At 36.9% G+C, this 13,311-nt stretch overlaps 3 protein-coding genes across 5 annotated transcripts; 2 read left to right on the top strand and 1 right to left on the bottom strand.

Moving 5' to 3' along the window:
- Positions 1 to 315: 315 nt before the first annotated feature.
- On the top strand, positions 316 to 5,466 carry LOC114544048 (prolyl 4-hydroxylase subunit alpha-1-like). 3 transcript variants are annotated; one of them, XM_028562801.1, is made up of 14 exons: positions 316 to 1,391; positions 1,922 to 2,250; positions 2,431 to 2,457; positions 2,840 to 2,891; positions 3,025 to 3,167; positions 3,386 to 3,556; positions 3,649 to 3,719; positions 3,867 to 3,972; positions 4,182 to 4,235; positions 4,328 to 4,390; positions 4,489 to 4,557; positions 4,659 to 4,672; positions 4,946 to 5,028; positions 5,174 to 5,466. In XM_028562801.1, exons 1-14 carry the CDS (start codon positions 1,001 to 1,003, stop codon positions 5,266 to 5,268), a joined length of 1,668 nt encoding a protein of 555 aa, XP_028418602.1. In that variant the 5' UTR covers positions 316 to 1,000; the 3' UTR covers positions 5,269 to 5,466. The 3 variants fall into 3 exon arrangements, with proteins under 3 accessions (XP_028418602.1, XP_028418601.1, XP_028418603.1); XM_028562800.1 differs by lacking the exon at positions 4,659 to 4,672 and having other exon boundaries at positions 4,932 to 5,028; positions 5,174 to 5,465; XM_028562802.1 differs by lacking the exons at positions 2,431 to 2,457; positions 4,659 to 4,672 and having other exon boundaries at positions 4,932 to 5,028; positions 5,174 to 5,465.
- Positions 5,467 to 5,473: 7 nt separating this feature from the next.
- On the bottom strand, positions 5,474 to 7,773 carry LOC114544050 (eukaryotic translation initiation factor 5A-1-like). Its single transcript, XM_028562804.1, has 3 exons — positions 7,697 to 7,773; positions 6,831 to 7,019; positions 5,474 to 6,361 (listed from the first exon to the last, which is right to left on the bottom strand). The coding sequence occupies exons 2-3, from the start codon at positions 6,990 to 6,992 to the stop codon at positions 6,053 to 6,055; spliced, it is 471 nt and encodes a 156-aa protein (XP_028418605.1). The 5' UTR covers positions 6,993 to 7,019; positions 7,697 to 7,773; the 3' UTR covers positions 5,474 to 6,052.
- A 71-nt stretch (positions 7,774 to 7,844) lies between these two features.
- Positions 7,845 to 10,020, top strand: LOC114544049 (protein LZIC-like). The gene is made up of 7 exons (XM_028562803.1): positions 7,845 to 7,927; positions 8,271 to 8,384; positions 8,477 to 8,612; positions 8,757 to 8,855; positions 8,951 to 9,046; positions 9,298 to 9,379; positions 9,548 to 10,020. Exons 2-7 carry the CDS (start codon positions 8,284 to 8,286, stop codon positions 9,604 to 9,606), a joined length of 573 nt encoding a protein of 190 aa, XP_028418604.1. The 5' UTR covers positions 7,845 to 7,927; positions 8,271 to 8,283; the 3' UTR covers positions 9,607 to 10,020.
- Positions 10,021 to 13,311: the final 3,291 nt, after the last annotated feature.

Raw genomic sequence — 13,311 nt, 5'->3', positions numbered from 1 at the left:
CTTTGTTTATAGACAGTACGCTTGTACAGCGTCGAATTATTAACAATTATACAAATAGATTCAGTGATATACGGATTTAGAAGCGAGTTGCTAGGCATTTCTATACATGAAGCTAAAGAATTCTTTGAATTAAGGCGAAAACCTTACATCCATAACACACAATAGTGCAATTACTATATATATGTAAATTGGTTTTTTAAAGACAAAGTGAGAGTTTTTTCCATGCACATATCCTGATATCCAGGGATTCGGCGATCTCTACTCTAGCCACATTTTTTTTTACTTGATCGTACTGATTAACATGAAGGACGCCTGCCGATCTGTATTTTGAGATCTTCATTTCCTTCCTCAATCTGACGAGACGAAAATCTCCCGAGTTCTCTAGTTTTTTTTAGTCGTCGGGCATGTATATTTTCTAATGCAACTATAACCTGTTGATAATCATATTGTTATGTCGTCGACCAAACAAGTCGGGGGCCCTCATTTAACTGAAACTAAGAATTATTAGCCAATTTGAATGGCTGATAAAGATATATTCCGACTTTTCAGTTGGGAGAGTGTTAATATATGATCTTGTCGAATAAAACGACTCCCGGCTTTTGTGCTACCTACTGAAATAACTTGAAGTTAGTCGATTAAAAAACATGAAATAGTCGAGTCACAACTCGGAAAGTTCCTCCGCAGTCATGTGTAAAACTGTTTATTAGTTTTATGCTTGAGTATTTGGTTTGCCATCACGGACGCGACTGCAATAGGCAACTTGTCAAAATGTGAGTTAAGGCACGTATAATTCTAGATAACGCAACACGATTCTTTCCATCTTAAACAGGTATCGAGGCAGGTTGTTTATTATAACAAAACAAAATCAGAACTTTTCATTGCCCCGTCAAACGCGAAGCTCTTTCTATGTATATCATATTCACAGAGAAATCGAAACCAAAATATAGGCATTTATACAATTAAATAAGACGAAGTCAGTACAAAATAAACTATTCTTTCAATGGCGAACATTAACTTCCGGGAGAGAAAATTATTCTCGCTTTTTTCATCAACATTCGTAGCGCTATTGACCGTCATTTCGTTGTTACGACAGAGTTATATTATCGATGGCGAGGTTTTTACCGCGCTTAGCCAATGGGAAACGTTAATTCGAATGGAGACAAATTTCGTGAGACATTTGGAGGAGTTCATTGTGGATAAAGGCGATGATTTTCCAAGGATGATTGATCTGAAGACGTTCCTTCGCAAAGTAAAACCGTGGACTTTGGAAGCGGCGAAAGGCCACGAGAGATTCGTGTCACATCCAGTGAATGATTTGTTGATGATAAAGAGATTCACTTCAGATTGGTTGGAAGTTGATGAGATCGTCAAAAACGATGACACTAAGTCAGGTAGGTCTTCACTGGCCTTGAATGGAATGAGTAAGCATAAGTATAAGTTAGCACATATGTGTCCATAGCATTGTCTTTATGACCAAGATGTTCACTTGCTTAATCAGGTTAAGCTAATCGCTCACGCGTAGCACAAGCATATCCTAGCTTTCCCACTTTCGTTTATCGTTTTGTTTCTCTTTACTCATCAGTTTTTCTTTTCTACTTATCATTCCACTTCTCGACTTTCAACGTAGCTAAACCAGAACTAAAAGTATCTGTATCCAAGCGAGCTTGTGATGCAATAGTGGAGAATGTTATGCTGTAATATAGTTGATGCCCAGCGCAAGAAGCACAAGTTCCTCCATTAGTAAAAAGTTCCACCTCCACTTACAGCCATTGCTTACAGCAGGCTGTGAAACGATTTAACCGGGTGGACAAGTTCAATAGTTCCGGCTTGTCAGCAAAGGCGAAACAAAAGTAAAAACTAGCTGAACATGCATGATGCATGTATTACATAGTTTTAAATCATTTGCAAACCATTTTTATAGAATTAAGCAAAAGTATCAACCTACACCTACCTCTTTTTCCACAATATGAAGACCTAGTTGGTGCTGTCGAAGGTATTTTTCGCTTGCAAGAAATTTATCATCTTCGACCACAAGACTTTGCCGAAGGAAATCTTTCCTCAAACTATCCACACGCAAAGATGGAGACAGAGGATTGTTTCCAGGTCGGATTAATCGCTTATCACGACAAAGACTACTCGAGAGCCAAGGAATGGATGATCGAAGGACTGAGAAAATTCCAACCGACAATCTACAGTAGTTACCTCACGAAGACAGTGCTGAAGGAGTTTATTGCCTGGTGTGAATATGAGGTGAGTGAGAATATGGATAAGTTCTTCTCCGGCCGCGGTGAAGCTGAGTCTGATGAAAATTTTCAGGAAGATCATGTTTTTCGGCTGTCCCCAAAGAGGTTCAGGCGTCGAGCACAGTTTTCTGACATCGCCTCGCTTGAATCTCTTTACTTTAATCTATCATCTATTTTAATCACCTAGACATCTCAAAGATTCAACTCCACTAAGGTAAATATATATTCCCCAATCTACGTCGAACGCGGTCTGTCAGTTTAACTATAATCCAGGAAATACATCGGAAAGTTATGACGTGCCGATATAAAGCCCAAGTGACCTGCAAACCTTCCTAACACGACCCGGCTTTTGATAATCGGCTTTTGTTACGACTAAAACACAAACCACGTTCGAATAGCCTTTTATCAGTAAACCTGGCATCTTGAACAATGCCAGGTCCCAAAAACGCCCGCCAACTGCCAACACTAAAGAAAATCATATGTTTGACTGAAGACCACTGATCGCACAGCATTATGCTCGAAAAAGGAGAATGTAATTACATGCATGCAGTAAAAAGATCACTGTGTGTTATTGAAAAAGTTGTTCATTTCTCTAGACTGGTTTTGCTTATAAAGCGTTGTCAATCACAAATGAAATACTAGAAAAAGGTTTGTATATATTTGCCTTTTGGTCCCTGGTCGATTCCGTTAGATCACAGCCAGATTGATTATATCGCCATCATCGTTATTGTTCGTGCCACTGAACATTTCAATATCGAGAGCAATAATATTCATTTTTTAGAACCAGACAACAAGAACGCGAAAGAAAACAAAGCATTCTTCCAACTTGTAATTGAAAAACACGAAGTTAAACAAGCACAAACGAAGAAAAGACCTCCTTACATGGATATTTACAGCAGTCTTTGCCGTGGGCAAACTAATAAGGTTGAGAACTGTTCACTCTGACTGTGTTCACTGTCCACCGCCCCTCATGGGGTTGGGGGCAGGTGGAGCAATTTGCTCAAACCTTTAGGCATGTGTGTTGTGGGAGGGGGGTAATAAAGGTTGATATTGTGACACATTATATAGATAAGCTGCGCTCGTGGTCCGTGGGTAGTGACCTGCCCTTCTCTTAAAGAACCGATTCGATTCTTTTTATTTAGACAGCAGAAGAACTCGCATTGTTGACATGCTATTATGACAGAAGCACGCCAAAACTTTTTATCAAACCAGCGAAAATCGAGGTTCTCAATTTAAAACCAAGGATTGTTAAATATTCTAATATAATCACTGACGAGGAAATCAAAGTGGTGAAGACGCTAGCTACACCAAGGGTAAGTGTGGTTGAATGCAGATATAAATAGGATAATGATTGCTACCAATGCCATCAGACAGGATCGAAACATATTTTGTGTTTTATTAATAGTTGCGACGAGCGACGATCAATAACTTAGCGACAGGCAAATTGGAGTTTGCCAAATATAGAGTAAGCAAAACGTATGTTACTGCATACATTATGTTTCTTTTGCTGGTATTTGGTGGTATAGGAACGGTTGAATGTTAATCAGTGCGTGTTAACGGATCCAATAGTACATATATATAGCTTAGTCAAGTTATTAAATGCTTGTGTTTTCCGGCTCTCAGAGGTTGGTTGGAAGATTACGAAAATGAAGTGGTAGATCGCATCAGCAAAAGAATTTCCAGTTTGACTGGTTTATCTACGAGTTTTGAATCAGCTGAAGCAATGCAGGTCACATAATCGTTTATCGTCGTTTCGTAAATAATCCTTTTACTGTATACTCATATATAGAATAGATATAACATAACTCTCCCGATTTCTTCCCATGCAGCAACGACTGCATGACGTATTTCACTATTTGCTACCTTGAGCTCTGATGCTCGACAACTTAATTTATTCTTAGCGTTCATACCAAAGAACCAGATAATGTCTATTTTCAGGTTGCAAACTATGGTATAGGAGGTCACTATGAACCACACTGGGATCATGCTATAGTAAGTTATAGTGATTCATTTTCAGTCAACATGCTATTTTTTAATGTATTGAACGATACATCAGTCGTTTACTAACACTATCATATTTTTAGAATCCCAAAGCATCAATTTTAAGAATACACAAAGGAAACCGCCTCGCTACGTTTCTTATTTATGTGGGTAGTGGACGAGCGTGTATTTGATATTAAACAATGCTCAATTTCAATTTTGTTTTTAGTGCGGTTTGTATACGATGTCAAATCTATTTGTTTAGATGTCTGATGTTGAATCAGGTGGATACACAGTTTTTATGAGAGCCAACGCAGTAGTGAAACCATCCAAGGTACATGCATTATGTAATAGTCAATCTAAAACTTCAACTAACAATTAGTACTGAGAGCAATTTCTTTGCTATCTGGGTACATGAGGTCAACGCTTGCGTAAGGTGATGCAGTGTTCTGCATGGTACAACGAATCAAGTAGTTTTAAGAAGAAATTCAACGTAAAAACAACAAGTTTGGGAAATAATCTAACTACAACCTCATTGAGTCGCATCAGCTAATAATCACCCGCATAGGCGTACGCGCCTCATTCTTTTTGAGCAAGGAAATGATTTAGGACAAAGTTACCCGACTCACGAGAGAATAACTCCATAAATTGTTGAATGAGCGTCATTTAGTGAAATGCTCAAACTGTATGTTCATGAAACTTTCCCAGGGTGACGCAGTGTTCTGGTACAACCTCCGCAGGTCGGGGGCAGGAGACTCGTCTACAAGGCACGCAGCTTGCCCTGTCATCGTTGGATCCAAATGGGGTAAGGTAACAGAATAAAGACGTATTAAAACGGGTCGGTAACGTACGCACGAATTGTGTGCGTCACGGACCACAGTGAGATTGGACAGAAATGCTCCAAGGGCAGGTTGTTCGGTTAGCTTAACCGGCATTTCATTTTTTAATAGTTTCCAACAAGTGGATTCACTCACATGGACAGGAATTTCGGCGACCTTGCGGCCTTCAGAACGACGGTCTTGCCTGGGAAACAACAGTTTATTAACAAATTCAATTTATGCTCACTTGCTTTGCTTGCACAAAACAGTCGTTGTTGACAAACGGCTTGCCAAAATTAGCATTACGCCAATAGCTTAATTTTCTAACGTCATTTTGTAAAGAGAAGATAGAATAAATATAATTTCAGTTGCTATGTCGGACTATTTATATTACCCAAAGAAAAATGGAAAAAACTACTATAAAACTACTGGTTCACGAAAGACACTTTATTCAATTTAATCAATTGCATTCCCTTGAAGCAGTTGGACAAATCTAACAATTTATTTGCAAACAACTGCAAAACAATGTCTACATTTTCTAGTACAGCGATTTTCAAACCAGAGAAAATATATCAGAGAGCAGTATCGCCAGTAGAGTTACATTTATATTATGGTTTACCTCACTTACATAATCGTTTTCAAAATGCCTGTGCATTTGCCCCAGAGATTATTTCCTAAACTGGTAAATACACACTATCCCTAACATACAATTTAATAATAATGCAGTTACATTAAGTTAGTATTAGGTAATAAAAAACTTTCTTTCTTTGGTATTAGCACTCCATAATACAACCAACCCACTAGTTTGAAAACATCACTTTCAATCCAGACACTTCAACTAACTTGGCAAGTGCACAGGCATTTTTTTTATGAAATGATCCAAAGAAAGAATATTATCATAAAACAAAATAAAGCCATCCATCTCAAAACATAAAATTGAACGCAAAATGATCAAAAGTCAAAATAGTTTTTTAATTCCTCATTCGAGAGAAAAACCCAACATTCAAATGGTTAGTTGCTCTTATTAGCTGAGGCCTTCAAAGCAATTATCTGTTCCTCTCCAACAGCCTTAAGAACTGTGCACATGAACTCCTCCCCATTATCAAACTTCATTTGTATTTCCTTTCCTAAATCTGAATCAGGAACTTTGAGGTCTTCTCTCACATCTCCAGCATCATCCATCAAATGAGCAAAGCCCTCCTCAATATTGACCAATTGGAAATCTTTGCGGCTGACATTTGGCACATTCATATTATGAGTGGATGGACAGATATCTTCATACTTGCGGTTAGTGAAAATGTCAAGGCCAACCAAGTGTACCTGGGTGAGAAGTGGTGCTCAAATCATGAAGGAAATTGTTGTTTTTTTGGCCAAATTTATAAAAATATAGAATGAAATACTAGATAATTTTTATTAGTATTTTGCACAAAAATATAAATGAGGAATTTCTGGTATTTTTATTGAAAAAATAACTTGAACTCATATACAAGATAAGTTTAAAAAGTCAGAATTCAAATCACACCACAGTAAAAATAGAGGGGCTGAATTCACCAAACCCTTAGCTGCTAATGCACACTATCAACAGGTCAGAGCCATAAGTCGGGCATATTTATGAGCGGACAGGCAAAAATATTATAATATATATAAAAATAACTTTAAAAGATAATAACAAAAGTTTCTTTTTCAGGAACAAGCAACAATTGAGTGCATCTCTGAGTTTTTAGAGAACTTCAATATTTCTGAAGGAGCAGGAAAATTCACTTAGGGTTTAACTGAAAAAATTTCATACCTTTGCATGTCCATGTTTTCCAGTTTTGGATGTTGACATCTCAACAATTTTGCAGGGACGTTCTTTAATCATCACATGGCCATTCTTACGGAGAGAGGAGCACTGTGCAGGGTAAGTGTCTGAGGCTCCTGAGCTTCCACCTTCAAAATCCTCGTCAGCCATAATGAAAGATCGCACCAAAATTTCTAGCTATGGAAAAATAAAGTTCCCTGCATAAATCACATAAATCCCAATAGGAAAGACTTTGGTTGACTATTTTTACTCATGCACTGAATATTCAACTATCCAGTTTTGATCAGAGATCAGTATTATTTGTACTAAACTAAACCCCACCCGTTTTTTAAGGCTATTTGGTACGAACTCTACAAAAACCTCTCCGGATCATAAACGAAAATAACACTTTTCCCCAATTTTTTATTCCGGGCGATCGATGGATTTACATACGCATTTTACGACCGATATCAACTCATCTCTTGACCATCACGCAAACGAAATGATCATTTTACCCAAATCAAGAAACCCGATTGCAATAAATCATTTACACCGCACTAAAATTCTCTGCTAATCTGGCACATTCCTGCAACTAACTTAAATTAATGAAAAGCGATTGTTTCATCTTCAATTTGTACCCATAATTATGTACGAAAGTAACGAAAACAATCCGAATTTGATGTAACATTCAAAGACACACGCGTATTCTACAATCACATATGGAAATTGGGTTTTATAATTCTTATAGGAAGACTTTGATGCCTTATCGCACTCATTTAAACTTTCCAGGTTAATATTGACTCAATTATCGAAGTCTATTGCGGAGATCGGGTCCCCAATAGCCTAAAATTTAAGAGGATATTTCAATTTCTTACCTTTATCTTGAAAAAATTGCGATTCTTTACGCAACGTGGGAAAGGAAGGCCACGAGATGCGGATCGGGCAAATCAGGCACGTGGAAAACTCGGGCCGGCTCGTTCGGAATACGTCGGAAATCGACGGTAGGAATCGAACACAATTATTATGTAAATAAAGTACGTATAAAGTATACATATAATATATATTTGTAAACAAAATTTAGAATTTGATAAGAGGCATTTTAAGAGGTAAGGAGAGCCTTGATTCGTTATTATATTCTATCATATATATGGTGGAGTATTTTCTGACCTTCACCTGCAAAAATATGTATCGAAATCTGTGAACAGTATTTTCATAATAGAAAGTCCTCATTGTCGATACAATCAATATAATTTGCTATTATCATTCTTACTATTATCCATATTTGGCATCATCATCATAACACTGCTATATCTGCGAGCTACCATCATCATCAATATCTGTAATTGACTAATTGTCATCATTACCAATATTATCATCATCTAAATTGCCAAAGATATGCTTCAAAAAAGCATCACCACCATTGTACAGCATTCCTGTATCTTATCTAAGAGTTGATCCAATAATGGCCTCAAGAGGAAAGTCTGAGACTGAGAAACTAAAGAAGAATCTTGAAGAACAACTTGATAGGTTGATGGTACAGTTGTCAGACTTAGAAGAATGTAGGTATGTGTCAACATGGACTGAATAAAGAACTACCTGTGGTGTATATTTTGTTGATTGGTTTTGTGTTATCATTATCTTCATTTGATCAATAGAGATGATTTAGATCCAGATGAATATGAAGAGACAAAGAGAGAGACCGTAGATCAACTAAAGGAATTCAAAGAATCTCTTGTGAAGTTTGCTGCAGGAGATATGACCTTGATTGATGAAATTAGTGCCATGCAACTAGTAAAGCTTTTTTTACTAACTGGAGAAATATCAGTCTGCATATATGAGTGCATTGAAAACATTTTTCAACTAATTCTATCCATCAACAACTTCTACACATGACCCTCTTGAATCAGATAAAAAAGAGTCCATTTTTTGCCATAGGCCCTGCAAGCAGCTATAAGCGATGCATTCAAAACTCCCGAAGTGATCCGAATGTTTGCTAAAAAACAACCAGGCCAACTCAGGAACAGATTAGCTGAGGTATATTAATCAATTGATTAATGTGTGTCATATTATACTATCATGATGAATATTAGTCATGCTCATGTACATATCTTCTTCGCCTATTCTCGTAGTTACAAAGAGATGTCAAAACTGGTCACATTAGTGAAGATGTTTACACCCAACAAGCAGTCGAAATGCTCACAGCTTTAAAAAAGTTAGGAGAAACTGTAGGTGGACAGAATTTTTTAACAATCTCGAATTTTATAGCGCTTACACCTGTCGCATTCTGGACTAAAAACGATCGCACGTTGCAGATATACTATATCATATAGAACTTTTGAAAACCATTGCCTTGAACCTTGAATCCTTGATACATTATTTCATCCGACTACTGGCGTCGCATGGAAAAAATACTTTCCAGGCGTCTTTTAAATTGTCGTAGTCAACTTCTTTTTCTCTTATCAATCTTTATGTATAGCTGAAACCTGGAGAGGTTGAATTCTTGGCGAAAAATTCAAGCGCTGCTCTCAGTGAATTTGAACGAATATCAGAATCGATGGGTAAGTTAAGCTAAAAAACCGTTTTCAAATGATTTGCACCTCGCTGATTTTAGTGATATGATACTCTGGTGATTCTGTCTTTCAACGATCTATGACAACTTGCGTAGAAATTTTCATAGAACCGTATATGCACTGTAACTTTCATAAACTCTCACAATTTTTTTTAAGGTACTGGTGAAAAGTTACTGGCAGTCGCCGGATCTCAGGTGGAAAAAGCTCAAAGATAATTCGGTCTTTTCGCTACTAATTTTTAAACTTGATTTTGTGAGAACATTGAATTGCCTATGAACTATTAATAAATGGTGCTTGTACAGAATTTGATAAATGTTGACTGGGACTGGGGCAATGTTTAAGGGCTATACTGTAGGTTTTTCGCTAGCCTCGGGCAGACACTTAGCTTTAGTAGGATAGGTTCAAAGCGAAGAAACACAGGCTCTAGTGAATAGTGATGTATTAAATTTTTTAAATTAAACTTTTCCAAAATTGTCTTGAACATTTCAATAGTTCTCACTGACATTTATCATTCTTCATGCATATCTTGGTAATACAAGATCAAGATGTCTTTTATGTGCGTGGTGTATTCCTCTGTATTTGGTGATGAACTGTGGCTGTGCCATCATATATGTAAAGAATTTACCCTCTGCCTCATCATTGCAACCAAGAGTAGTTAGTAACGTTTTCCGGAAGTCTACTGGCTATTTTTACACAACAACTCTACCTCCTTAGTCAACTAATACAGCGAAAGTTGCGAAAGCGGTAATTGCTCTTAGGGCCCTTTCAAATTGGCAAATAACATCGAAAGGAACCCGACGAGGTGGGGTAACACGTGATAGCAATTATGCTAATTTTCACCTCACCTTAGTTAAATATTCACCCGAGTGAAATATCAAGTTATTAGTATGCGCCTTCGAGGGGGTTAGCGTAACAAAGTCTACTGTCAACACGGACACAGAATTTATAACTTAAAAGACCGTAAAACTATGGGAATTCCAAAGATTTCAAACCTATTCCTTGCCTTTTGTTTAGCAGTTGCTTCTGGGAACAATTTACAAGGTAGATATTGATCATAACTTCTTTAAAGCGCTCACAAATTTGACATATTTTGCCAACAAATATGCAAGTATGGCGCCGTCTTTGTAACATGATTGCAACAATCGAATCGAATTCGGTTCAAAATGTAGCAATTTCCTCCTTCTTTTATTTGTTTCAAACGAATCTAGACTTTCTTTTAAACAAAATGTTTTTAACAATATCATCATCTTTGTCTCTTTTCCTTGTGTATTGAATTACATATTGGAAACAGTTCTGTCCCGAATTGTATGAAATGCTCAATGGTTCTCAACCTATTTGCGTGTAAAGATTAAAAGGAATATGCCCCTTCATCTTCTGTATCCCTCTTGTTTGAGGTCTATAAGTATATAAAGGATCGCAAAACAATGCTTTTGTAGTTGATGTGGTTTATTGTTTTGTGATGGACTTAGAATAGCTTGATAAACTGTGTTTCAAACATCGCGTGTTCGCAGATATGAGGGCATTCAAATTCCGAAGGGTTTTTTCCGAAGAAGAAACTAGACGATACAAACGATGTAGCCTTTTATATCTTTTGATATTTTAGAATTTCTACTCGGAAATCATTCGAATTTAATATTAACTTGCTAAGACTGGTTAGTTAATAATTTATTGTCAATAGCATGTTCCTGTTACTAACATCAAGGGAAACAAGCTCAGCTGAACCCAATGGGGTGGTTTTAAACCTTCTCATTTTCGTTAATTTTTTACATCTAATGAATCAAGGTAGTCTTGAGCAATATATTATGATACTATTGTAAACTTTACTTTAAGATTTTTTTGTATTTTAGGCTGATCAATACAGCGGTAATGTTCTTGTGCATGATTGACCACGAAGAGTATAATAATATTTTGCATCATAGTTTATTTTTGTAACAAGAAACAGGACAAAACTATCCGTGTAATCGATTATTTAAAACTGTGCAGGGATCTAACGTTTACTTTGCCCTTCCTACCACTTTAAAAGGACCTTAAAAGGGATTGCAAAACATGGTAAAGTAGCGTGCTGTATGAGCACACCTCTCCAATATTGTTGTTTTTTTTGGACACTCGAATATTGTCACAGAATGGCACTTTTTAAATAGAGATTGAAAAATTTCGAAACATGCCAAGTTGCAAAGTAACAAAGAATTGAAATAAGACGTTATTTACTTGAAATAGTGTGTCTTCATGATAATCTGCGTTAAATTGTGTTCATCGTATTTGTGGTTCAAAGTGTTTGTCAATTCAAGATATAGCAATCCTAATTATACAGCGTCTCATTATTTTCACTTATAGAATCCATATTTCCATATAACTATAATCTCCGCATGGCAATTATCGCGAACCTAAATCTTATCGTGCGCACACAGGCGCTAAAATCGACAGATCACATCAACGGAGTGTTGTACCGTCTACCGATCGTTTTTAACGGATTTCTTACAAAATTTACCCAACAACAGTTAACCGATTACTTAAAAATTGACTTATTTGTTTGTTGTACATTAAGCGACCGACGAGGAAGAATAGATAGATAAATCTGGCAGAGTAGATGCTTAAGAATAGAAACCTGGCGTCACAGGTTATACCCCCCTTTTATTAAAGGATACAAAGGGAGGATGTTGGATATTGCCAATTTCCTTTATGCCAGCGGATCCCTTGTCATTGCCCCGGAAATTCTTAAAATGGAAGATATTGTTCAAGTCCATTAATAAAAATTTACATGCAAAAGCCCGAAGAGGATTCGTCACAATGCTTCTGTCGGATATTTCTATAAGACTCTCTCTCTCAGACACCGGTGAAAAGCACTTTTCAATCCTGCATAGTGCACACCCACGTCCACACTTTTATGATTTGTCGGACCGATTTTGGCTTTTGCTGGATGCATGATGTCGCCATTCAGACGCTTACACGTATATTACAGACATTATTAACGTGCATTTGAATCGGCCCGACAAATTCTAAGTGGAAAAAATTCAGCCAACGGCAATGACGTACACTGAACAGTGACGTATTTCAGCAGGTTTGACAATTAAAGCGAAACGAAAAGGAAGAAACAAACAAAAATCGTACATGAAAAAAGACAAAGATATAATATAAAGACAACACAAACCAAATGCATGAGTATCCTGCCTGCAGAGTATATCGTTTATAAAACAATAGTGGAAAAATACACTGCATGCGTGCATGGCATAACCTCAAACAACAATACAGCAAATCAAAATAGCGAGACCTAGAATATTATCAATATGCATGTGAACAAAAATCCGTCAATAAATGAAAATTTCTACAAAAGTCCCTATATTAGCAGAAAGTGATTTAGATTACTGCTGCATAAAAATGAACGCTGTTTGCTTTCCTAGATCGTTTGCCAAGCATGTTGAGGTTCGAGCATACGCGATTCACGTTCCAAATCAAAGAGAACCATGGCATTGGATTCACTAAAGGGATAGTGAAGAGGGAATTATCTCGTATGGTGTAACTGACTCCTTTATTCCCACAGCCAACAGCCTTCACTATCCCTTTAGTGAATCCAATGCCATGGTTCTCTTTGATTTGGAACGTGAATCGCGTATGCTCGAACCTCAACATGCTTGGCAAACGATCTAGGAAAGCAAACAGCGTTCATTTTTATGCAGCAGTAATCCAAATCACTTTCTGCTAATATAGGGACTTTTGTAGAAATTTTCATTTATTGACGGATTTTTGTTCACATGCATATTGATAATATTCTAGGTCTCACTATTTTGATTTGCTGTATTGTTGTTTGAGGTTATGCCATGCACGCAGTGTATTACTTCACTATTGTTTAATAAAGATACACTCTGCAGGCAGGATATTCATGTATTTGGTTTGTGTTGTCTTTATATTACATCTTTGTCTTT

The sequence above is a fragment of the Dendronephthya gigantea genome, unplaced genomic scaffold, assembly GCF_004324835.1.
Source record: "Dendronephthya gigantea isolate DGI-Jeju-01 unplaced genomic scaffold, DenGig_1.0 000625F, whole genome shotgun sequence".
NCBI lineage: Eukaryota > Metazoa > Cnidaria > Anthozoa > Malacalcyonacea > Nephtheidae > Dendronephthya > Dendronephthya gigantea.
This window is presented reverse-complemented; position numbering and strand designations above follow the sequence as displayed.